The sequence below is a fragment of the Anthonomus grandis genome, chromosome 9 (assembly GCF_022605725.1).
Source record: "Anthonomus grandis grandis chromosome 9, icAntGran1.3, whole genome shotgun sequence".
NCBI lineage: Eukaryota > Metazoa > Arthropoda > Insecta > Coleoptera > Curculionidae > Anthonomus > Anthonomus grandis.
The window spans coordinates 14,028,081-14,055,764 of NC_065554.1; the positions used below are offsets into that span (position 1 = coordinate 14,028,081).

Consider the following 27,684-nt stretch of genomic DNA (forward strand, 5'->3'; position numbering starts at 1 on the left):
AGAAATCTGGCTCTGGTACGGAGGATGTGTATAAAAGTAAATGGTTTGCTTTTGAAAGTATGAAATTTTTACTAGACAAAAATAAGCCCAGGGAGATGTTGGATTCACAGGTACGTAGACTTTGAGAGCTTATCTATGTATTTTTATTTTTAAACGACAGATTGTTTTGAACACTGTTACGCCTTTAACATATTTCGTATTGCCAAGGAACTTCTCCTTCGGGTGTCATAAAATAGTCTCTTAATATGTTTCTCACTTGTTGGGCCTGCATTGCGCTTCTTCTGGGTATTTTGGGTAAATCTGCTAAGCCAGGCTCATTACCATTATCATTTCTCCAAGCTCCTGGAATAATGTCAGTTGAATCAGAGCAGTCAGAATCGAATGTTCCAGGGGGATTATAAATGTTCTTAGATGCACTTTTTCCAAGAAAGTTGTGCAAGTAACATCCTGCTAGCGTTACCTTGCGGTTTGAGGTTCTAATAGTAATGGTTTGCGAAATATTCTAAATACATTAGATATTAAGCCAAACACATTTTCTGATATTCTTCGAGCTTTATAAGTTACAAAAAAACAAGATACTTAAGTACAATGGAAACAAAGAACAAGTTTGTGTAAACTTAACGGGCGAAGTCTAGCAAGCTGCTATCCTTACTCAACCCATTTAAGGTTCACCCAAGATAAAATATTTGAATACTTAAATACGCGCTATTTTTGACGTATGTTGTATAACTATTTTTCAACAAAAGTAATACCCTGTCGGTTCATGACTGACCCATTTTGCAACAGACAGTCGACCTTCCTCAGTCACAGCAAAAGCATCGAAAGCACCCCGCGCCCACCGCAGGTCATCACCCAGCACTTCCTTGCATACTTATTACTCACACTTGTCTGTCCATCAGAAACTGTCGAGATTTAAATTTATCTATATTAAGAATTTTAAAATTGTCTGGTATGAGAGTATATGCTGATGGCGTTGAAAATAAAAGATCTCCAAAACATGGCTGTTTTATGTTGTGGTACAGTAAAAGCATGGCGTGATCTAACATTAACATTGTGAATTGCTGTGCGTGGTAAAAATTTGGATTTGAGAAGGTGAGATGCTTCCGCCTCAGTAAGCAATTTATGAACAAATTTAAAAGATGATGTGTTCTTCGGTTTTCCATGTTCAGCCAGTTGCATTCAGAGATCAAATGAGAGACATGGTCACATTCCATACAAAACCCTACAGCATGCATTTTGTACTTTTTGAATTTTATACTTATCCTCCGCAGTTAGACAAGGCCCGTACAGAAAGTCACAATAATTAAAGTTTAACAGTTGTCGGTTGTTATAAATTAATTTGAGAGCATAAAATCCCTTTTTAATAATCTTCCGTACATGTTCACGAAATCTTAGATCCTCATCTACTATTAAGCCCAAATTTTTTGCACAAGATACAAAGGATAAACTTGTGGCGCCAATGTGTAGATTTTACATGCTGTTTATTTTAAGGATGGCATATTTTTATTATGTAGATTCAGTCCAAAATCATAAACTGTCAAAAAGAAGGTAAAGATAAAAATTGATATTTCATAGAAATCTATAAAATCCCAAATGACACCACGGCAAGAACAAGAAGGAGCCACCCGATGCAGCCGAAGCCCCAAATACACGCAGTCAACCATCTATACCCAGGGTTTTTACAACAGCCAAGAACCGGCAAGAAATCGTATTAAATAATCTATATAAAAATTAAAAAATAAATTCTATGTTTATACGAAAACGAAAAGACCCAAATCTTAAGGCGTGTTAGTACAGTACATCATAATGTCTATTGCCTATTAATGTTGTACGTCCGGCAATTTTACATTTAGTTTGTGGTAATTCATACTTAAAAATTAGAACAACCCCTTTCTTATTTAAGAATTAGACGTAGGTTTTAAAAGTATAAATCCTAATTTTTAAGTTCTACAAATTATATTTGGTTTGATTGGGTACATTTAAAATTAGATACTTATTTGAACTAATATCTTATTTTAACTAAAATAATAACGACGCTAACTACCTATATTAACTGTACATATACAATAGTTGCTAAAAGTCAATAGCGACAATCAGTAAAGCAGTGTGGACCAATCTATGCAAATAAATTGGGATTTATGTCACGTAACATCTTAATAGGAACATTGTCATCAACAATATTAACATCATTATTTCTTATTAATTGCAATATATCTAATATTAATTTATGATTTAAAACTAGCTTATCTACAACTTCCTTTTGTCCAACATGATAAGTATCTATTTTTAGTTGGTATTTACTTAAAATCATTTCAAAAAATTCGTATGGAAAAATAGAGTTTTGAAAAAATGGATCAGTGCTCCTAATCTTACCTAAGCTAATATTATAATTTAAAATTTTAATTTTAACAGAATCCATTAGATTTTGATCAAGTTTATTAGCGATGTCTCCTAAATTAATAAAAAATGATAAATTTTTCCAAGATTTTGCGGATAGTCTTATATTCTCATCGTTTGTGTTTATTAAGTATCGTCGAATTAGACCACGTGTCTTTAATAAATTTATAACTTGAAAAACATATTTCTGACTTGGCTTATCATCTACGTTTAAAATAAGAGGCATCAATCCAGCCTTCCAAAATATCAAATATAAATTGTTCAATGATATATTGCTGCTATTATCCGTACCAACCTCATCAGAAATATAAAACTTTAATGCACTATCCTTCATCTTCCTAATATAGTCTGATGTAATTGTAAGGTTATCTTCAAAATCGTCACAGTCACTACGAATTTGTATTTTTTCGTTTAAATGATTTTGAATTATTAGATTAAAAGGTTCCAGTAAGTTTGAGAGTTTCCTATTTGAAATTCGAGTAACAGTGATGTCGACGCATTTTAATGCTTGGACCCAAATCGCGAATCTAGTAGAGTGATCTGTAAGAGAAAAGGGTATAAGTTTATAGCAGTTTACGAATACCAAATTTTCAAAATAAAATCAAGTTGCTGATTTGGCTGATAAATACCTGTGAGTACCAAAAAGCATGAAAATAGGGCATTAAACATTTAATAACTGCTTCAGTACACCATATAGATTTATGTGAGTATGCAATATAAGGGTTCAATTCTTTCAAGATTTTTATTAATTTTATATTAGTTATATTTTGGGAAGTAAAATTATACAGTGATTACATCTAGATATAGAAACTAGTCAAGAAATTCACGAATCATAAGATTATTTGACAACATTTGTGAAACGCAAGAGTACGAATTCACTACAAAGCTTTGATGGTACGAAATAAATGGCCATTTGAGACTAAACCTTTTCCTCAGTTGAGCACGTATATTTGGGTTGTATCAAACCCCAAGGGAAGTTGATTAAATCCAGATAGATTTGTTTAATGAGAAATAATTTGACGTGTGAATATGGAAGAATGATTTTTTTCGATCTTAATAAACGTTGATATGTTCTAATCTATGTTATGCTACATTAAATTTATACTAGTTTTATCTGATGTACTTCTTACTGCAACTTAAGATCATAAAGTACCATCAATGCGGGTGACTTGATAACAATTTTGACATGTTCATCCCTCTACGAGACACAGAATAAAAAATTGGTTTGCAAAAAAATAGGGAAAACTTGCACATAAGTTTGGGGAATATATACATCGGAAAAAAACTTTCAAATTTATTTTAGTTTTCAAAAAAAAAAACAATAAATTTCAAGTCACCCGCAATACGGGGGTCTTGAAAAATAGGATTTAAAGTCGTTTAAAATGAAAGTCACCCGCTCTAAATGGTGTATCGAAACAAAATTAGTTAATTAAAACTAATTTCTTTGGTTGTACCAATTATAAAACATTATTTTATATAAAAAATATAAACTAAATATAGCTTAAACACTATTCTAATTTAACATTGTTTTTAAAAAATCAATTTTAGTGCTTCTCTCCTTAACTCTTCAGGACGCTCAAACTTCCTGATCACCTGCTCCATAGGAATGTCACTAATATCTGGCCTAAGAAATGAGCAATGTATAAATCTTTGGTCTACTTCCATTAATTTTGCTAGATATCTTTGTTGCTTTTTCTTTAGTGTAGTAAACTCTACCAAGATGAAGTCCCCTTCTACCAAGTTGCCTAGAGCGATTTGCGCTTTCTCGACTTTTTGTAAGTTTTCTGAGTAATTATATTTTTTTTCTTGCACTGGGTTTACAAAGCAGGGCAGCTCAATATCTTCAAGTTCCTCTGATCCTTTATTTGACAATATATCTTCTTCTGGCTCGATTATAGTTTCTTTTTCCGATTTCGAAGAGCTTGAAATCTTTTGATCTGTAACGCTTTCTCCGAGCGCCACTACCAATTTCTTACAGTTGATCAATCGATTTGATTGTCCTGTTCAGACCTCGGGGAAAATGATCTTTCTGTAGCACACCTGGATTTGACATTTTCCATTTTTTTAGCTGCTATCGCTAGGCAATCTTGATTGGTCTGAAGTAGGACATATCAAGGGGTTGTGTCAAATGGGTACTGTTTGCTGGTAAGAAAATGAATCTAATATTTTCTTCCTTGCATTTTTTTATTACAGCCTCTGACAACTGACTTGCTAGATTGTCCCCAATGATAGCTTTTGGGCCATCTAGAGGTCTATAATAAGGAACAATGATCTTGAAGAACTAATCCTTAAACAAACTTTGATCGAACCACCCAGACTTGTTGCGGTTTTAAATACAACCTTCAGGGCCACTTTGAGTCCAAGTGGACCACAAATTTTCAGATTTGTAGACACGTATTGAGGTAACAAAAGTCCAGCCGCTGTTACAGAGAACATGACTGAGTGGGCAGACTTGGTGGAATCACAAACTTTCTCTGCGTGCTTCATAGTTCTTCGTATAACAACTTTAGGCCTTCCGGGATCATCAACAAATTTGTTTCGTCATAGTTTATTAAATTCTCTGGTGGTACGTCTTTGAGAGAAACTTCCAATGTATTAAAATATTCATATAAAACTTTTCTTGATACACCTGCCCTAGATCTTTTTATATTTTTAGCCAAACGAACCTTTAATACATCTTTATGCCTTGTAAGAAAGTCCGTGCACCAATGTTTTCCAGGCATGTTATTAGAAAACTTGGTCACCTGTTTGCCGGCTCGATCCAAGTAGTTTTTAACTAATAATTTTATATCCTCCTTCTCATATAGATAGCCCCATTCTGCCGCAGTAATAACAGCTGCTACAATGGCATTTTCTTCTCTTTTTCTTAAAACAGGTTGTCCCCCAAACTTTTTCGGGTGTTTATTCTTAATCTTCCTCCATAGGGTCACCAAAGGAATGTTATATGTTTGAGAAGCCTCGGAATAGGACATCCCATTTCTAATTGCGGCTAGAGCACTTTCTAGGTTGTCATTTGTATAATTCACATATCGTCGTCCGCCAACTTTCTTATATTTCTGTGGCATGATTTTTCAAGTCACCCTAAAAATATAACCAGAAGTTAAAAAAATAAAAAAAAAGTGAAACAATTTTTTAAAGCAAAACTGTGATGACATCTTCAAAAAAATTATTTTTTCCATCTAATATTAAAAATTCATACCTTTGACCGAATTCCAACTATAGCTCAGAAGTAAAAGTTCTAGAGGTTCACAAAATCAACAATTTTTATTAGATACTTTGACCTACGGCTACGACACACTAATTCAGAATGGCGCGACGTTTTAGCCTAAAAGCATAGAGAAATGAATATTAAACTTTTAATTACTCTATGCCTAAAAGTAAACATGTACCAAGGTCAAATGCGCGGCAGTTCCTATGCAGCGTGCTCCCGTGCATTTAGGTGATAACTTAAATATCCGTCCGACCGCGTACATTTTTTAACTTCACCCTCTGATTTCAAGTCATCACTTTATTGTATGACGGTACATACAATAAAGATACCTCAGATTCCTATAAGAAAACATTATCTTCAACTGGTTTTAGATGTCTGACGCGTTCCAATCTAATATTTAGCAATAACACTGAGAAAAACAGGTTAGCTAAACATGTTAGTTGACATTTTTTAGTTGCTATTACTATAAAATTTGTTGCTTCAATTTTTATGCCTCTATTATTCCAGCTATTTTAAATTAGTTGGACCTTGCAAGCTACTACAACTAACTTTATCAGCTCCAAAAACGACTATTTTTTGTAATAACGCATCTTACTACTAATTTATTTGTGGAAACGATTCTTCATTATTTTCCAAGAACGTCCAGTAAAAAACAACCAAAACATTACTACAAATTTAGTTGTGACAACCTGGTTCAAACAACTAATGTTTGTTAGTTCATCCTTCGAAAACTTTCGGACCCACGATTTTAGGAAATAATATCACAGATGTAAATAGCTCCGCACGATCTCTGCGGAGCTATTTACATCTGTGATAATACTTATCACACGTAGTGCCTCGGCCCCGAAGTTTACCGAAACCTCAGTTTGTCGGATCACTTTCAGTCTCATCATGGTCATTACATCATTAGTCTCTAATCCTATTTGGTGCGGTCGTTTGTCACCCTATATGATCTCGTATTCTGCGCATATACGTTTACCCTTCGTTTATAGTGAATATAAGAAATCACCTTTACTGAAATGGACAATAATAGTTACAAAGTACAGCTAATAAGTTGGTGCCTGGAAACTTATTTAGATGCGTTTGAAGGTAAGTACCTCTGATTTTTCAAATATAGCATTTCTTTTATAGCATTTCATATTTAAATAGTGTTAATGTAGGGTGACTGGCGATTGGCATTTCAACAAAGAGGAGGAGGCAAGAGTGAGGTGTTACCTATGTTTTTAGTTACTTTTTAGTTGAATAGGATTTTATTTATATTTAAATTTGGTTCGTAAAATATTGGTTTCTTTTTTGTAAATGTTTTTCTTATTGATTTTTAGTTAAAAGGGCATTTTTGTGTATCATTTTAGTCCAGTACTTTTCCATCTACTTTTTTTTGTATAACAATTAATACTTTTTGTTATAAGATGATTGAAAAAATATAGTATTTTGGTTTAAGACGAGTCTAAACTAAGCAAGCAAAATGTCTTCAAACGTGTGCATACATTTTGTGCCCTGCATGATATGGAGAAAAGACACTCACGAAGTTGTGGAGTTAAATCTGTTCATCATGAAGTGCACAAAATATTTACTAAGGCTTAAAGACATTTTGCTTGGCTCGTAATTTGCACTGGACTTCAACGAAGATTATTAATTGGTATTACTAAGATTATAATTTGTCACAAACAAAATAATTGATTATCATAACAAAAACTATTTTTTTGACTAAAATTGTTTTGTTAGAACAAAAACAGTTCGCTATCATGTCACAAATTTTTTAGTTATTAAAAAAATTATTATTTAGTTATTTATTTTTTAGTTATTATTTTAGTTATTTCGAAATTTCATCTGTTATGTTACCTGTATAATAAAGGAGAGTCGTCGCAAGTTTCAGTCTAGTCGAGTGCGTAGAAGACTTTTATAAGGGCTTCGCAGGATATTAAAATTCAGAAAACTCAAAGAAACGGTTTTGATGAAATCGATGATGAATCATGAATCAGCTTGAGACATGAATATAATATTAATAGATTGATGAAATTGCTCACAACATTACTGCATTCCATTATTGCTTGCACTTTAAGTTATGATTTAAATGATAACTTAAAGATAAACGAAATGAATCCAATAATATAGTAGCATACGCTTTGATAACTACTATGTCAAAGTTTAATCTTCAAATCGGCACGCTTTGCATATACAGGGTGATAATAAAAGTACTACATAATAAGAAAGTAACTTGCCGTTATAAAGCAAATTGCCCTAGTTTGAGACTGCATCAACTTTTGGAATAATTGGAATGATGAGAGAAATCACAAACAATAAACAAAATTAATTATTTCTTGGTTTAACTCTAAATATGCTTAAATTTAAAATTAAAGGAATATACCTATATAGGCTCCATCTCTGTATCTATACTAATTCAGAACTTCTAAAAACGTAGATTTTTAATTCTTACCTTCAATTTTCTCAATTTTAGGGGTGACTCTATACTGATTCAGCAATAAATCTCCCAATTTGATCAATACATCCTCCTTCTTCATCTTAAATTTAAACGATTTACTGGTATTTTTCATATACCAACATTCAACAAACTTAATAAGATTTCGGGCGAATCTTGGGTGTACCCCTTCGAGAAAATCTCCAAAGTTCTCGTTAATGCTTTTGACCATTTCTCTTTGTGGTTTTTGGGAGGTATAAACATAAAGAGATGGCACTTTATAGCCTTTCCTACTAAAAGGAAAAAGTCGATAAACGCTACCATTATCATCGGATGTGTTAAATAATAAGTTTCTTGAATTGGTTAAGCTTTCACCATTGATAAATACATCTTCAAAAGCATCTTCATCGTCATGTTTACACTTGCAAGCTACCCTCGCCATTTTACATGTCTTACAGAATTTAATTTCAAATTGCGTTTTCAGATTAGGTGCAATGGTCGCAGTAGTAAAAACGTAAAATCTAGTATCTTGATTGTCAATATCGTGACCTTTAATATTAAGTATTTGTCGCATAAAATCCTCATAATTAAAAATACCATTTGTAAATGAGTTTAACATAATAGCATTATTAGATACCACATGTTTAAACTGGATAATATATTCGATCTTTGTGGTAGGCTTTTCTGGAAGGGCAACATACTGAATGCTAAACGTCACATTTCCAAATGGATTCCAAGCCTTTGCACCAAGTGATATGCTGAAATCGTCTACAGTGGGATCAAATATCAAATTTATAGTCCAATATGCTATTGTAGAATAAATGTAGGATAGGTAACCATCGCTGAAGCTTTTTTTAGTGGCGAGGTGGTAAGTCTAGAATAAAAAGATAAAATAGTTGTATATAATTCAAATATAAGACATTAAGAAAGATATAGTGATAAAATATGTTTACAAAGAAATTTTGGCTTTCCAGATACATATGAATATTTATTGCATGTTTATGAATAAAAAAAATACTTTCAATAGGTATATAAATACTCATTTCCCCATTTCCCCCAAAAAAAAATTCAAAAGTATGCAAATATTTAATGCAAATTTCTTACTTAACTATCAAAATACTCATGGATTAATATGCAACAGAAAGTCGTAGGTAAAGCGTTAAAGAAAGAATGAAAAAGCCTCTTTTTTATATGTAAATAAACAATTTTAATAAATGTTAGTATAACAACCAACTTTCAATAATCAGAAATTAAATATCAAAATACTAAAAGAGGGTATATAAGAAAAACTTGATGAACAATCTCAGACTATAAGTGGGGTGTCATTTATCACATACAATATTAACATATAGAGTAAGCAGCTGGATCCGTACAAATTGATCAAGCTGACCCCGGCCTGTTTTGGATTAATGGTATAAAAACTATTTAAATTTTCAATTTAAGGGGTGAGATTGATCAAAGGATAGTGACAATGCAAAATCAATATAAACGCTTTATTCATTTTATTATATTGGTACAAGAAATTAAGTGTTTTATCAAAATGTTGTATTCCAAAACAGGTAAAAAAAATCGAAATGCTATAAAAACATAAAAAATTAACAAAAGGTATTCTGATACATATAAGAAATTTAAAAATAGCTACATTTCGTAAATATCAATTTCCTTTTCAAATAAATCGGTAACTTTATCGTTTTGGTGGTTTATAATAGTAGTAGATAAAATGCAAATAATTTGCAAAGTAAAGAATTTCTGAGTTTTATTACACGATTTTATACCTAACTAACGATTTTATAACTCCTTGACCTACTGCCGTATAGCTTGGCATAAATCGTTTTCTTTCTTGATCATCCGAACACCTTTACAAGTAAAAACTTTCCGACTTGAATATCTTCCACTCTTGGTTCCAAGTATTCCGTTTCGTTTCTTACAGCTTCCTCAGCAATTCCAAAAATGTCGTCATCTGAGTCATCATTTATTAGTGGTTCATCTACATCTGGAGCTTTCATTGCTAGCTGTAACACTTTTGCCTGGCGCTACAGTAACCCTTTTGTGTTTAACATTTCTTCTTGTTGGGGTTGCTAAGAAGCGTTGGTCTTGTAAGTAGTTCAAAAGGGTACTATAATTCAAAAGGTACATGAACTGGAATTTTGTGCATGACCCGCTTTGGATCTAGTGGCATAATTCCTGTTGCTTAAAATGAGGTCTTGAGGTGATTTTTAACGGTTGCATTATTACTTTTTTCCATTTCGATGAACGTAGAGGCAAGAAATTGGGAAATGACTCTTCCAAATTTCTCAATTTATCTATTGACGTTTGCTCCTTGTGTGTCATTTTCCAATGGGTCTATACGTACCTCCACCCACATTTAAATGGGCGGAAAAATCCTATATCCGGAGCCTGTGTTAGGTGAGTGGAATTTGTTGGTAGTCAGACAAAATCTATGTCGTTTTCTTTACATTGCTCTTAAACAGTCTCAGTAAAATGAGACGAAAGGTTGTCCCCCAGCAAAACTTTTCGTCCTGGTAATCTTTTTGCGTCCAGCAAAAATGATAACTCGAACCATTCGGTAAATGTTTGTGCGTCCATCCGTCCATGATGTGTCCTGTCCGATTCTACGCTGCAGCACCTCTCATTACAAAATGGTTTTCTATTAAGGAAGAAGTCCATTCTGAAGTGGAGTCAATATAATATTGAAAAGTTGTTCTTGCCATCATCAGACTTGGGTTACTTAAGACATTTTTTTTACACATACATAGAATTTGTGTATGTGTTAAGTAACCCAACTCTGATGATGGCAAGAACACTTGCCGAAATGCATCACTCCTGAAATAAGAGGATTAGCATTTTATTTGTGGAGAAAAGACTTCCCCTACTAACTTTTCAATAACATGGTTTTCCTTTTGGTCCCATTTCAATCCATTGCTGACAAAGCTTTTCAGCTTCAACTTTCTTATTAATATTTCCAACAAGTAATGTAAACTATTAAAACAATAACAAATAACAATCCATATTAGCCCAATATTTAAATAAAATTAACAATAAATAAAAATATATCAAATCATTTACTATTAATTAAGATCCCACATTAATCAATAGCAATTCACTAATCCACATTATAACAACCAGGTTATGGAAATAACAAACAAATAGTAATAATAATAGAAATATTAATAATAGTAATATTACCCGATGATACTAATAGATCTTTGAACACTGAAATTATATTAAACCTTTAATTTGCCTCTGAAAACTAGGTAAAGCAATTCCCAATATTTTAACTTCATTAGAATTAATAAATTAAAGTGTCCGTTCATTAGGGGAGTGGGATGCATAATTAGTGCTATGAAATGGTAGTGAAAATAATCTATTATGCCTAAAATTCTTAGACGGTATATTGAAAGATATTGCACCAAGGAGTTCAGGACAGTTTAACTGACCATTCATCAATTTATACAAGACCACCAAATCAGCGTAGCTCTCCTTTGTCTCAGCGTTGATAAGTCCAACAACCTCCGAGCATCATCATAAATGTGATCGTTGGAAATTCTTATACCAAGCTTATATAAACAAAATCGAATAAATTTGTTTTGAAGCCTTTCTAGGTCAGTACAAGAGTTTGTGTAAAAAGGGGACCATATCATTGATGCATATTCCAACTGTGATACAACAAGAGACATATATATCTTTTTACAGGTCTTAACAGAAAATTCCCTGCAATTACGCAAAACATAGCCTAAAACTTTTGAGGAGTGAAGAACCAGATTACTTATATGTATGTTAAAGTTTAGGTGCTTATCGACAGGGTAGGGAGGTAATACTATCCCGAATGCAAGTATCATAAATTCATAATGGTTACAGCAGTAATTTTTCGTAAAATTGCAGGCAGGTCCTGAGTATTTTGTTACACGATAAAATAGCATTTTTTTGCCAGAATCATCCTGGAAGTTAGTCGGTTAGCGGCTCATTATGGTTAAAAATATTTCTAGCGAGGACGTCTTTTAGCGTCTCGCGTAAATTTTTAAAAACATTCAACTATTGTGTTTCTCGCACGACACTTTTTTATATTGGTGGCAAGTTTTTGGCCAATTTGATTTTGATGCCTTTCCAGTAAGCCATAAACCCAATCTTTACCTGGCATTTTATCCTTAAACTTTGCTATAGACCGACCTTTAATAGTTTTTTGGCAAGGTTACGAATATCCAAAATGGTGAGAGGAAACTGCAATTCCCCACACAAACTGGCAGATTTCATAAACGCCTTTTATTGATTTTCGGAAAAGACTGCTTATCAGATAGAACTGATAGATCACAGATCATTGCCGTAACCGTATCATCACTATTAAGTCTAGAATAAAGGAAGTCAAAGATGGCATCATATGCTCCTTTGAATCTGTTAATTAACCTCTCATTTGTACTTTGCTATGCTTTGACAATGTCGACAAAAGGGATATTGGCCGAAAATTAAACGCAACATTTATTTCACCTTCTTTGCGAAGAGCAATAATAAGTGACGATATCAAACATCCAGGAAAAGCGCCCCTATTAAAAAACTCAAAAAATTTCTGGATATACTTCATCCTCTCCGCAAGACATTTTGTTTTTTAGAATTCGCTCTTTGGGCTTAAAGACCTAAAATTGACGTCTTGCCAGTCTTCATCAAAGGGAATATCCTGCGTTAGAGTATTAGTAATGCTCTAGTAAAATTTAATAAATTGCCATTAACATCTACTTCACTGAAATAAAGTACTTTTTTACAAAGGTCATTTGTTACGTACCAGCTGTCTTCTTATTTTTTACGTTTCTAATTATATTTTTACAATATGATCTTTTTGCGATTTTAATTTACTTTTTATGTAAATAACGGTAATTATTACAAAATGCGAAGAACCAAATCACTCAAAAAAAATATTAATGACTTTAAAGGAACGATGGCTGGTAGATGATACTTTCAACTCTATGGAGCGCTACTGCATTGGATTATAGTGCTCAGATTTAACTCATCTAAGTAAGTAAAACTATATTAAGGGGCATCGAAAAATTTTGGAGATTCGTTAATACTATCCCATTTTACATTATTTTGAAACCGTCTAGAGCCTTCAAACGCTTGAGTATGAAATATTGTCTTTTAACTTCAACAAACAGCTTTTGTGGTAGATATAAGCGTAAGCAACTTGCAGCCTTGTAGACAAAATGAAAAGCAGCAGAATAAACATCCTTTAGTTTAGAACTATATTTATAGCACTAGAGCCGATAACTAGCATGGGAGTTTCAATAGGCATTAACAAAACATATGCGGTTAACATGTTTCAAAGTACTATAAATTTATTGTAATCTTGAATACCGAAATCAATATTCAGTTCTCGAGCAAGTACTTCCCTTACCCCGGACTAAATATCACATAGTAATATTCAATCCGGAGAATAAGAATCAAACCTTCAGAAAGAAAATCATTAAAATTTAACGATAAGAAATGGAAATGAAGGGCAAACTATGAATAAACTAACCCTCTTACAAAATGACACTGCGATATTATAAGTCTCTTCTTGTAAATATGACAAAAACCATTTTATATTTCGCTTACCTCAATTGTTCCGTTATAATCGTTAAGACCTTCCAAAAGTTGTTGCTGTGAGGTACAGCCTAAAAACAAATTAGTTTTGAAGAATCTCACGACTTCAGTATTTATTAAATATTAGTATTTACTCTAAAACTTTATGAACTAAAGACCTAATGTTAATTATACATATGATGATTAACTTTCACTTAGATAAAAATAATCATTTAAGACTGAATGAAAGTTAAGTCACTGTATTATTTTTAGGGTAAATCAAGGGAGCATTTTTATACATCCAAATTATCACCCAACAGTTTAGACAGTAATATTTAATAAATTATACATAATGTGTCATTAGGAATATGGTAAAATTGTATAATTACAATTTTACAACCTATTATAATAAAATAATGAAATAGTATTGAGGATAAAGAAAAAATATGTAAAAAAAACCAAAAACAGAATTAGATTAAGAAGTACTATATTTATAAGAAACAAATATTACAATTTTAGTATTTACACCAACGATGATATTAATTTTCATTGGTATGACTTCATGGAATTCCATTTTAAGTAAACGAAATACTTGTGCTTCACAGGCACTTTGTTTTAATTTCTCATAGAGTGAGCGTCCCGTAGCGTAGTAATTTTTAAAAATGAATTTGTTACTTCTGCAGTGAAGGCTTATACAATATTAGTAATTTATAGGTGAGTGCTCTACCAAATAAGCACAAAAAGTAATAATACAGGTTTTTAAATTTTTTTTTTATCATTTCTTGTTATTTTAATATTATTTTTTTAAAAGTATTTACTATTAATTCATCCAATATTTCGTAATAAGTACAATAATTTACTTAAAATTTTATATATACTTTGTTAATATACTTAGGCGTCAGGTACTAATCTTCTATAGACCAAGTCTATCTAACCCAACTGTACTAAATAATAGCATTAACTTCAACTCCTTCCTATCACAGTTGAAGTGATGAAAAGTTAAAACTAATATTTGGAAGTTTAACATTTTTTCAGTAACACCCCAAATATGGCACTTTTTAAATGCGCAACTCTTTAACAAAAACTATATTAAAAAAAAATGGAAAAATTTAGGCATCTTAAGACATGGAATTGTTCATCACTAACAGAAATAGCCTACTATATATATATATATATATATATATATACTATATACTATATATATATATACTATATACTATATATATATACTATATATCTTAGACCGGAGTCAGATGGTCGCATGAGACACAAATAGATTATAGTGGCTCTTTCACAAGCATTATGTTTTCCAAAACGATATACATGACATAGTCAACAAACATAAATGTATGTATTACATTATCCCAATGTATAATGTATGTATCCCATACAAAGAAATGGTCTAAAATAAAATTATTAATTTATCTAGAGATACATAATTCAAAAAGTTAAGCAAAAGTGATGAATTTGTTTTTTAGCAAATATTTCCTTGATTTTCAGTCCTAAATAAATAGCGTGTGCTTCGAAGCATCGGACTTGTTGATTCAGTAGTTTTAAGAATAAAATTATCAGAGAAATTAAATTACAATACAGAACGAAAATATAAGTTTAACTTAAATCTACTTAACATACCTCTTTCAGAAGAATCACTTCTTTCAATCATTTGATGCCTATTCAAAGTTGAGTCTGTAAGTAAAATAATTAATAAGTGAGTATTTCATCCAGTTGTAATTAATATTTTATTGAGCTTTATGTAAACACTTAGGTACCTCTAATTTGTTGCACAACCCTTGATCGGGATCTCCGTAGTTTCAGTACATGTTCTTTCGATTCTTTATGATTTTTAAGTTCTTCACTTGTTAAGAAGCTTTGGACACATTCTAGGCATTTTAAATTATCTAGAAATAATAATTATTACAATTAAATAAAGAGATATTTGCAGACTGTATAGTTATTGCAATCTATTTTAAACCCAGTAGATTTAAATCGGTAAAAAGACTATTTTGTTTTTCTTTTTTAAATTACGTTTTTTGGTTTCATTTATTTATTTGTCAAATCAAAAAATTAAAATTAATGAATAATAAGTGAGGAAAGCTCTGCGTTTTAAATGGAAATAACAGAAAAATTAAATACAATAAGAAACAATAAAGAAATTAAATAAAAAATCAGAGACACATGTCACATTTTAGGAAACATTAAGGAAATAATCGTACAGTGAAGCATAAGGTGAATTGCTCCATTACTTCGTCAGTGGTAAATTCCTTTTTTAGATTATTTATATAGGAGAGAGGATTAGGATGTTAAGATTGATGTTTACTGTGCTGACTCATTGAATATATGGCCTATCAAAAAAGCCTATCAAAGCACTTACGGCTTTAAATGTCAACATTTAAAAAAATCCTCGGACCCATATGCCTTTGATATAAAGCAATCAGGCAGGTTTAATTGGTAACTCTTAAACGCCAATAGCATAAATATAAACCATATATTTCCATGAAAGTGTCAGGCTTTAGATCTTAGGCCCTTTTTCACATACCTTTTTGATGAAATTGGCACTTTTAGATCGCTTTTGAACCCACTTAGTAAACAAACTGGTAAAAAGTCAAACGGTCAAAGATTAATTGTCACAGTCAATTATGGTTGCTGTCGCAGTCAAGTTGAGTTACTATCACCGAGATATAGTATATGAGTCGAAGTGAAAAGCTGCTCACGAGTTACCCCTATTTCCATTAGTCCTTAGATTTTCATATCGGTCTCTTCCAGACTTGATGACCAATTACACGTTCAAGAATTGCAGTACACAGTCAAGTTGAGTCATTGTTGTCGAAATGTAGTATGTGCGTCGAATCTCCAGCAGTAGTAAGAAATGTGAGACATTGCTCACAAGCTATTAGTCCTTAATTCTTTCTAGACTGTTACTGACCGATTACATGTCCAAGAGTTTCAGTGCGCATTCGAGTTGAGTCATTGTCGGAGAACGTGTGCGAGTCAAGTCGCGTGAGAAAAGTAAGAAGTTACTCATGGAGTTTTACTTCACTCTTAATTAGTAAAACAAGTTTTTTTCCTTTATTTTCTTATTTTTGGAGGTAATGTATGTTACATTTCGCATTGTAAAGCTTGTTTCATTTATTACATTAATTGATTTAGCACTATATTAGCAGAGGTCAGAGGTTATTTAGGGAAGAAGCTATCTAGCAGTTTGCCGCGAATAATATTACTTTGATATATAGAATGAAATTTTCCTGTTTTTTTTTTCGAAATAATGGAAAACGGGGTAATATAAAACTAAAAAGTAATTTTTGTACCATGGATGGAAATAGTGCTATAGTTGGAACCTTTAGATTAAAACTCCAGTTTTAATTTAATAGGGTTAAAGTCGATTAGAAAAAAAGTCGCTATATTGATTTTCTACAAAAATTAAAATAAAATTATAATATTAAACGAATATTAAGAATCTTTAAGAAAGCATTTATTAGAATTTTTAAGTGGTGTTCCACTGAGGGTAGGGGTTAAAGTCATTTCACATAATATTTAATTTATTTGGTTGAAGACTGAAAACTGAAAATTCAACCTTTTGGAAATACTGCTGTCTTTTGTATCAACTATAAAATGAGATAAAACTGTTCAGTATTCGGTCTACTTTTGATAAATTAATAACTATTAGAATATTATGATAGTAATTTGTATTTAAAATTATAGACACAACATCAAATAAAGGGAAAAATTTATTAATTTTGAAAAAAAAATCAAAACTTAAAAACAATAAGATTTATAAATTTTCAAGTATTTTCTCATTTTTTTAATATTAGTACAGAATCTGATGACATGAAATTTATTTCATCGGTCAATTAAGAATTTAATTATGGAAAAATTCTCTTACAATTTGCATTATACCCACAAAAAGAATAAATTTTATTTCATTAATTCAGATAATATTGGCTGATTAAAGAGATGAATAGTATATTCCACTTCTACCCAATCTAGTATCCCAGTATTTCATAAAGTAATATTAAGTCAAAAATCTTTTTTAAAATAAAATTCTTTCAACAGCAAATAACATCGAATGCATATTTTCCTTAAATACATAGGTCAAATCACGAATTCCTTCAGTATTTTTGTTCAACATAATGAATACTTCTGATATATTGGGACCCTAGTTATGCATGTGATGGGATCTCAGAAACACTAAAAGCTAGCAAAAACAGTTAATGATATCTACATTTTTTTATATTTCGATTGCATATAACCATCACGTAAATCCTAGTATAGTTTACTCCACCAATAATCTATTTTGCGATATCGTTTATCATTAAAAGTGGAGTGGTGGAGCCTTTTAGCGGCACCTTTAACTGATTAACCGTGAAATAGAATATTGGCGGAGCCAACTATACCAGCATCAATAAAATGACCTTCTTTTTATGAATTTATTTAAGAATGGTCATAATTTGAGACATGATTGCCAATTTATTATTATAATAGCATAAGTGTAGTTTATGTTATTTGTATTAATAATAATAGGCCGATTCGATGCTTTCTAAACGGTGTTTCAATAGGAACGCCAGATTTGAATTTCGCGCCATGTTTGATAGTCATAATGTCACATGATTTTTATGTGACAGATCGACAGTTGACATACAGAAGTTAGTAAACGTGGAGCACAGCTCCATGAAATTTGATTCGACAAAACGGAATTTCGGACGGCGGCCATCTTAGGGTGACTTGACATTAGGAAAATTTGACAGTAGTAATGTTAGAGATACTTTTGACGTTGATTTTTTTATTTATATTTTGGTAAGGCGTCGCCTCGTGGCCGTGGGTCAAGAAAAATTTGCAGAAATGAATGGCTGTCTATTTACAGTAATTTCTAGTTTCAAGTTATATTTTTTGTGGAATTAGGAGGTAAAATTTGGAATGGGGTAAGTTAGTACAGTTTGTTAGTTAAATAGTACACATATGCACGTATTCATTTACTATTATTTATATAATTACTCCTTAGTTCCTTATCAATACTATCAGAGTTTGCTCCAATATTTCAATTTGAATATTGATAAATATTCAAATTGAAATATTGAATTTTTCCAGATGATTAAATAATATATTTTTGTGTATATAAAATGATACAGTTGTATTTTATTTTTATACCTGTAATTTAAAGAGACAATAGTACGAAATTAAGTAATATTTTTTTTTGTATATGATATATGTGTATCAATATTAGCTGAGGACATTTAGTATTTTTTCAAGTAAAAAAAAAATTTTTAATGGTACGACGGTTTTTCCTTTTTGTTTCAAAAGTTAAATTTGCAGGTTATCTTCTATACATATTTGCCCAATTTCAAAAACTACATTAAATTGCAGTCACCTGGTGTTCTTTTGGTTTATAGATTTGTATATGGAAAATTTGTTTCTTTTAATGCAAATTCTTTTTATATTTTTTGTAACATAAGAAATATAAAAAGGAAATGTGATAGAACAAGCATTGATGACAACCTGTTTTAATACCTGAGTGGAATACCCGCAGGTTGTGACATTTAGTAGTTTTCTTAAGTTGGGTCCGTCTTAGAATTCGAATTTTTCGCGCTATATTCAAATTTGGTGCCGGATTTGACCACGCCTTCTTTCAAATCTGATTGGTTAGAGGGGTTGCCAATAGTTATGGCTTACAAATATCAAAATTAGTTCGAAATATTGCACCTTCAGTAGAGGGCATTTCTTCGCGTTAACACGGCAACCCGCATTTTTCTGTATATTTGTGTTGTGTGATGGAGCATTAAAGTCCAGTTCAGAGATCTATTAGAATCTTTGATATGCCGCGAATAGTCCGTGTGCCGGTGTTTCTTGTATTGTAACATGGCATGTTTGTTTAAATCGCAAAATTTTATGTGGAAAGAGTCATGCAGTAATATCCTAAGCGATATTTAATCGTTCCATCAAATAAATAAATAGTTTAAACATTTTTTTTAAATTTATACATTTGATTTGTAAGATTTGACAACAGATACCCACGTACTATTTTCTTAGATGTCTGACCCCAGTCGCAGTCACTGAAGCGTGAAAAGTTGCACAGGTCCGGCCTTAAAATTTATTTGTATCTAAAATTTTATTATTCGGGATTTTTGGGTTTGGTTTTATAAAGTTAGAAATTCAGAATAATTAATAGAAAATATTTAATTAAAAGATAAGATTTAAGTAAATCAAATTATTTTAACCAAAAATTTTCATTTAATAAGTTTAGTATTTCAGTAATCAGTGGGGTGTTTATAATAAGTGATGCGAGAATAGGTGGTAGAAAGTACTTAGGCCTATTTATTCTCTGGATTAAGGCATTAAACATTTACTTTTTGATACAAAAGGGTAAAATGTTTTGGTTTGTCTTCAAATTATATAAATTTCCTTTTTGTGGGTATTGAGATTTAGGTATTATACCAAAACAAATCCTGGGTAAGAACTGATAATTAAATTATGTTCTTTTGAGTATTGACTTATTAAGTGTAGTTATGGTTATAGCTTAGGTATCATCAGCATATTCAGAATTCCTCACATTTAGTAAATCAACAGTGTATATTAGGAGAAGTAAAAGATCAAGGTTTGACCCTTATGGCACATCCGAATCAATACGTTTAGCGTAAGAGAAAATATTATTAAATGACAAACACAACATTATTAAAAACATAGTACTAATTTTACAATGAACAATCCATACCATCAAATTCTTTTGAATAATCGAGATTAATATGATTAATATTTTATTTATCGATTGTTAGCAGGTTAAATGGTTTCCTTACTTTGTGATTTTACTGTTACATTTTGTTAAATTTGAGGCAGTAGGGTAAAACCACAAATAAAATAGAAAATGTACGTTTTTATGTTATAATTGTTATTTGTTAGTCTAATTTTAATAACACAGCTTTAATAAATAAGACTTTTTGATATAATGAAGTTTTAACCCTACATTTGTGATATAAACAGTGAGAGTGATAAGTTACAAAAATAAACAATTTAATTTATTGAAGATTCTAACTTGAAATAAAAATAGCTATCTTTTAAATTTAAAAACCAAATACTATGCCTATAATTTGGGCATTTTTTTTTTAAATCTTAAAGCAACACATGGCAAAAATATCTTTCATTATTTGTCAATTGTAAAATTTTGTTTGTTTGTTTTGGCAGTGTATAGTATTTCCATAAAATTTTATTTTCAATAACAGGCGATTGAGTGGATTCCACGCATGTTTTTGTCAATTTTGGGCAGTAAAATCATCATGGGTCTATTTTAAATTTAATGAATTAACATATTATAGTATAGAAAATTTGATTATTTTCTAAAAGTTTTTTTTTTTAATTTAGTAGATTGAGTTATTTTTATATATTTTTTTTTTGAACTCTAGATTTTAGGCAATTTATATATTTATTTTTTGTGAGACAATTGTAAAATTAAAACTATTTGTAAAATTTTTTTGTATCTCGTGTAATTGGGTGTCCTATCTGTTTGAAATATATTACAAATTATTTTTATTTATTATTAATTTACTTGCTTGAAATAATTCAAATTTAATTCGAGGCTAGATTTATTTTATATATTTATTTATTTATCAATTACCACGGACTAAAATATTTTGATTTGATATTATTTGATATTATTTTCTTGTGATATTATTTTCTTTCTAAAAATTGACATTTTCGAAAGAAAAATAAAAAATATTGTAAAACATGTGGTTTTACGTATATTTAAAATGATTTCATAGATAAATTATATAAAATTTTGCCATTTAGACATCTGCGACACATCAAAGATTCTAATAGATCTCTGAACTGGACTTTACACGATACAACAACGCATCCTAATTGTCAAATATTATTATCAAAATGGTGAAAACAAAAGTTTAATTGCAATCGTAAAGTGCGTTCAATGTTCGGCCGAAATAATGTGCCTAATTCTTTTACTGCGAAAAGAATAATTAAAAAAGTCGAAAGTAGTGGTTCGGTTAGTGATGTGAAATACACGATACGAGCTCGTAGAGATTGTTCAGAACAAAAAATCACGACATTTCGCGAGAGTGGTGCAGAAAAATCAGAGACGTTAATTATTCATTAACACAAGAATTAGACCAACAGGCACTCTTCAGTGAAATCTCACTAAAGATTTACAGCTGTATATCTCCAAAATCCCAACCCAACCCAACAGATTCAACAACTTGAACAACAACTGAATCAGCAACGTGCTGATTTTGCAAATATAATAATTTTCAGTGATCAGGCTCATTTTCAGCTCGATGACATTAATAGGCAAAACTGTCACATTTGGAGATTAAGAAATTCACGAATGATTCATCAGAAAGCAATACATCGATAATGCATGGTGTGTATTATAGAAACATTGACGTTCTTGCACGAGTTTGCTCCTGGTCGTGTCATTTTCCGATTTGGTGACCAGAATTGTCCTCTACGCTCTTGTGATTTAACGCCTTTAGACTTCTAGCTGTGGGGTTATCTGAAGTCACAGATTTATTCCAATAAGTCTGCAAGCATCGAAGTATTGAAAGGCGAAATTAGACGCTGTATCAATGAAATACCACCACATGTATACAATAACATTATTGAAAATGTCGTCAAAAGGGCACGCATATACCAGCAAACCCGTAGCTGCCATTTACAAAACATTTTTTTCATACATAATTCCCAAATGTTTATTTTTTAATTTAATAAATATTTCAATACTTTGCTACAGAAGACCATATTTTATTAAACACTGAAACATTGGGCTGTTATTGAAAGAGAAATAGTAATTTTTAATAATTTTATTAATAAATCTATAAGACCCACTATGTTACAACAATTTTTTCAATACTTAATAGTTATTAAATGTAATAATATAATAATATTTTTTACCTGTTCCTTCTGCTGATGTCTCTTCTGTTTCCTCCTCTGAGTCATCGGTAAGTCTAAGGCAAACCTCGTCACCGTGCACATTTTCTTCTAAAAAATGATATAATTTTTTTTTTAATGGAACCGAAGAACGTCGACGTCTAAGATGTTTAGCAAATGCTTATCAGTTTCTTTTAAATAAAAATGCATCGACTTCTAATGTAGTATTGACCTACTAAGTAGAAAGGGAAAAATTCAACCATATTTTTTTATTTATATGACATTTAATTGTAAATATCTATAATAATGATAATATAAATAATAAAAAATTCTCATTAAAATATAAAACTACAGTTGCTGAAGATGAAAGCTGATTAATTTCCTATATTTAAAATACTTTAAAAATTTTATATAAAATAAATATTATTTAAAGGTGAATTTCAAAAGCAATTTGTACAGCATACCAACAATAGTCTAAAAATTATAAGATCTGGAAAAGCGCTTGGGTTTATTAGATTAATGCAACACGCAAGGAATTTTCATTAGATATATGATTTTCATTTTATTTATTTTAAGCACGATCCATTCCTATTATGTTACCCTTATGCTATTAAACACATCCCCAAAGCTTTATTTTTCCTCTGCCGTATTTTAAAGTATTTATTTTATTTTCTCCACATCATTTTCTATACATCTTGCAAATCATCCACCTTCATCTTTAAAAAGATTATCTTTGTCTCCTTAGCCCAAACATATTTTTTCAGTTGTGTATACTTTACAGCAATTAATATATTCTCTTGCAAACTTTCGTAGAGGTGTCTTAAAATGATTCTCGAAGATATTGCGATTTCTGGAGGAAGTGGAGGAAGCTGGTGATAACTATATCATGAACAAATTTTTTTAAACCACTTTACCAATATCTTTCTTCTCCGTTTTTCGAATATTGTTCTTCATGTTCTTACTAATTCGCCCATGGTACTTACATATGTCTCATGGTCTTAAAAAATTTTTTATCGCGCCGAACATTTTGTTTGATTAGCAACAATTAATAATGCTTTCGTATAGTAAAGTGGTAATAATTAAAAATATTTATTTAGCCGATGATTACCTGAACATTATTTTTTTCTATATTGTTTCATTTTCTTGAGTAATTTCAGCTTAGTCATATTGTACTAAGGTAAAAAGTAATACCTGTATTTAAGATGACAAAATGCAGAAAGATTTGTTATTTTTTTCAATATTCATGAATTTTTTTTCATGAATGAATTCACCATGAATGAATTCATGGTGCACCTCTAAAGTAAATTGAAAATTTTAAAGGTAAATAGGAATTTGTGTAAGGTACCGTGTTTCAAATATTACAAAAAATCAGGTTGGTACTGAGGGCAAATTTCTATTGTTGGTTATTCCTATGTCAAAACGTCAGGAAATATATCAATGCGATACATCATTTGAAAAGGAATAAAAAACGCTATTAAAAATATAATATAAAATCTAGGCTCTATTTGAAAAAGTTAAGTTGATAGTTGTTGTCGAAACGCCAAACGTCATACAATAAATTTGGAGCTCTAATATTGTAGAGCAGAAATATTTATAAATTTTCCAATTTAACCTATTTACTTATGATATTAAAATTAATAGAAGAGATTTAATTTTGACATAAGAAAATTACTAAATATATATTAAATCGAATTGGGGGGACAGTGGGTAACCAAGGAAGCTATTGTTCAGATAGTTCCCTGATCCGTTTTGGTGCAGCGAGGGCTACTAGAGGCTAATAATTTTCGACTATCCAATGATGCGCTCCGGTCTAAAAATTTGAAAAGAGCGCGCCTAAGGGCTATCATTCAATGAAGTGCTATAAAGTTTTTGCCTTCTATCTATGATACTCCGAGTCTGGAGCCGTTTGTATACCAGATGATCCTCCTGTTTACTGATGCAGGCCCTGCCACTCCTCTCTGTCTGTCAATGAGTCACAAAGCTCTTATAGTAGAGTGTCGCAGATACAATATAATCACCCCATAAAAAATAAGACATTCTATATGATCTGCGACTAGATTTAGGCATAGCCAGTGTCACCGGGAGTTCACTAAGGATATGTGGTCGGAACACAGTTCTCATTGCCTCAAAATGTATTCGTATTGCAAAGTCCAGGGGCGGAAAATTCAACAGAGTCACAGCTAGTCTTCTTTATCCTGACATCTGCTTATAATCGTACTGATCCTGGACTATTTGAGTTTCATGCCTGCCATTCAGCAATAGAAGATGTGTAAAAATTACGTCTCCTTATGAAAAAAAGAACATTTTGGATTATTTTGGGATTAATATATATTTAATTTAAATATACATTTGACACTATCAATCATGATATACTGTGTTTAAAACTGAAATACTCTGGTTTTGGTGGTGGTGCTAATAACCTCATAAGGAGCTACCTTGTGGACAGAGTACAGAAGATTGTTTGTAATGGCATCTCATCAGATCCTGTTGTGGTATCGCCAGGAGTTCCTCAGGGTAAGGTTTTGAGCTCTTTGTTGTTTTCTCTTTACACTGTTGACATTTTAAAATATCTTAATTTTATGTATACACATCAATACGCTGACGACATTCAATTATATTCCAGTTTTTATATTCAAGACACCGAGGTGGCAGAACGCCGCATAAATCGGGACATTCATGCTATGATGGATATATCTGCATCCCACTGTCTAAAGTGAAATGAGGTAAACCCAGATTTTAATGTTTTGTGAACGTGCTGCTCAACAACTCTCTATTAACATTGTTTTGAATAATATTAACTTTTCTGATAATTGTAAAAATCTTGGGGTTATAATTGATAGTGAAATAAGAGAAAAAAATAAAGTAAGTAAATAATACATAATTTTTTTTTTAAATATGTATTACTGTGTACTTGTTTAAGATTTTATGATCTTAGGAAATATGACTACGTCACAAAAATATACAAACATTCACGATAGTTTAAATTTCAAGAACGATTAACCATTTAAATACAGCACTCTACAAATTTGTTAATAATAAACAACCTAGATATCTAAGTTGGTGAGGAGATCTAATGTTTATGAATTAAATACTCGAAACTCTGTAAGTTTATTTATCCCAAATACAAAACGTTATTATTGCAATGATTCTAAGCTTCAATACTGTTAAATATTATAATTTATTGCCTGATAACATCAAACACTGCTGGACTATATATCGCTTTAAAGTACATACGTCCTATCCCTTAAAACATAAAATCACTTAAATACTATTATTGTCAGTAATCACTATTTTATGTTAATTACTGCTAATCTCACTCATTTAGGATCGAAAATTTTTCACTTTATTTAATCTTTTTTATTCATCTATTTTTCTTTTGCAGTACATATATCCTTTTTACTGATCTCTAACTACTTCTTCTTTTTTTTATATATTGTTAATTAAAGCCTTAATTTTTAGACATACTACATTTCTGTTATACTCCATACTTGAATAACAACTCATAGCATTCTTATATATATTTTTCCAAAAAATCACGTGGCTAATGGTCCATTGTTTCAATAGAACAAGTTGCCTCTTATAAATTGACATTTATTAAATTAATATAAAGGTGTTGATGATTATCTGCCTTGTTGAGTATCTTTTATAAATTTTTAGAATTGTTTTTATTGTGAATAATGTAAGTTTTATTATAATTATTCTTTGAACGTTTCATTACTTTAGACTGCATTTTTTTCCTTACTAGAAATTATAGCTTCCTTATTAGAAGAATAGAGCAATAAGTTTTTGGTGGAGATACTTTGATAATTTCATTTGTGTGATTTTAAATACCAAATATGTAATAATGACTTTTTCCAAATAGAAACTCAGCTAAATTCTTACTAACTCTATTTCTGAGCAGTGAAGCTTTGATTTCCCTATAATCGGAAGGTAGTTTTAAAACGACATGGCAGTATCTTCTAGACCTTAATATTTAAATTTACCTAATAAATATAGTATCAAAAGAGTTACTTAAATCTAGTAGCATAAAACATAAACATAATTCTATCTAAGCTCTGAAAATGTCATTACTTCACGTGCTATAGAACTTACGAAAACTATTCTGCTATGAAGGATTATTAGATCCAAAGCAGAAGTTAGTTGTAAGCTATGTATAATTTTCTCATATATTCTGGAAAGGACTGATTGGGCGAAAATCTTATGTTTTAGAAATTTTAAGTATTTTTGGAATTAAAAGTAGTAGTTTATAAGTAATCGTTATACGCGTAATACCCGCATAATCGTACCCTACTGAATTTGATTACAATTTTTAAATAATTTTTACAACCTTAGCTGAGACGAGATTAAAATATGCAAATCATTGCCATAAATGTTTTTATCATTATAACATTTATCAACAATTAAAGCATTTTGACTGAAAGGATTTAATAATGCAACTAAAGCAACTAAAGCATTTGAGCTGAGTTACTACAAAAAGCGGCTAAAATAGTCCATTTAATCTAATGATTTTCAGAAGTAGTAAGGTTAAGATATTAACTTTAGTTAAGAGAGGTTACTTAAAAAATGTAATTTCAGGACTGATTTCAGTCTAATTTTTTGTATTCTCTTTGTTATAAAAATAATAAAATATCATAGAGCCCAGATTTTAATATAATCAAGAATTTATGTTGAGAATTAACTTAAGTCGACCGAAAGTTGTAATTGGAAATCGGAGTAGACTTGGCAGTTCACTTTGAAGTTCAAAATTGTATACTTTTTGATTATTTAGGATGCAATTAAATTTATACTAGTCTTATAGATTTAGAAAATTGATATAAGAAGTAAGAAAATAAGGTGTTTGAGTTTCATTTTAACTAACTGTAAATATCTTAAAAGAAACGCAATTCATTTAAGAAAAAAGCAATGCCAATTATTTTATTTCAGATAACCTACCTGATAAAAGTATGGAAAACAAACTTTCCATTTTTCTTAAAGATCGGTTAACTTTTAATATCAGGTCTCCAACTTCACAGTTATAACAAAAAAATTAATTCTTAGCCAACTTTTACTATAATATTAAAAATCATTATAAACCACTAAACACAAAATACTCGTCTAAATGCTTTAAAACGTATAAATAAAATATTATCTCGCCTTATCTACTATTTAAACGGAGGACATTGAAATTACATTTTAAGCACATAGCAAATATCCGGAAAAAGGCGTCAATATCGACACCACTTCGAGTCGTTTTTATGAGACTCCA

The 27,684-nt window shown here is 30.7% G+C and overlaps 2 protein-coding genes across 7 annotated transcripts in view; one reads left to right on the forward strand and one right to left on the reverse strand.

Moving 5' to 3' along the window:
• On the reverse strand, positions 1 to 27,634 carry LOC126740097 (uncharacterized). Of its 4 annotated transcripts, XM_050445987.1 has the most exons (7): positions 27,372 to 27,630; positions 22,464 to 22,550; positions 15,344 to 15,472; positions 15,207 to 15,260; positions 13,608 to 13,666; positions 8,046 to 8,901; positions 534 to 2,937 (listed from the first exon to the last, which is right to left on the reverse strand). In XM_050445987.1, the coding sequence occupies exons 1-7, from the start codon at positions 27,400 to 27,402 to the stop codon at positions 2,117 to 2,119; spliced, it is 2,037 nt and encodes a 678-aa protein (XP_050301944.1). In that variant the 5' UTR covers positions 27,403 to 27,630; the 3' UTR covers positions 534 to 2,116. The 4 variants fall into 4 exon arrangements, with proteins under 4 accessions (XP_050301945.1, XP_050301944.1, XP_050301946.1 ...); XM_050445989.1 differs by lacking the exon at positions 8,046 to 8,901 and having other exon boundaries at positions 2,799 to 2,937; positions 27,372 to 27,631; XM_050445990.1 differs by lacking the exons at positions 534 to 2,937; positions 13,608 to 13,666 and having other exon boundaries at positions 8,769 to 8,901; positions 27,372 to 27,634.
• Positions 1 to 27,684, forward strand: part of LOC126740106 (fatty acid-binding protein, adipocyte) — a 484,513-nt gene that overhangs the window by 298,558 nt on the left and 158,271 nt on the right. The window contains exon 1 of one of the 3 annotated variants that reach the window (XM_050446013.1): positions 22,775 to 22,778. The exons of the other annotated variants lie outside the window; for them this stretch is intronic. The gene's annotated coding sequence lies outside the window, so the exon portion shown is untranslated. Of the gene's footprint in view, positions 1 to 22,774; positions 22,779 to 27,684 lie in introns of those variants that run through there. 3 annotated transcript variants of the gene reach the window in all.

Excerpts from the sequence above, each read along its gene's own strand:
- LOC126740097 (XM_050445987.1), bottom strand. The coding sequence starts at position 27,402 with ATGGAAAGTTTGTTTTCCATACTTTTATCAG. Across the intron at positions 13,667-15,206 it reads AAGTGATTCTTCTGAAAGAG|GCTGTACCTCACAGCAACAA; the intron begins GTATGTTAAGTA and ends ATTTGTTTTTAG. Across the intron at positions 2,938-8,045 it reads TAAAATTGAGAAAATTGAAG|ATCACTCTACTAGATTCGCG; the intron begins GTAAGAATTAAA and ends TTTCTCTTACAG.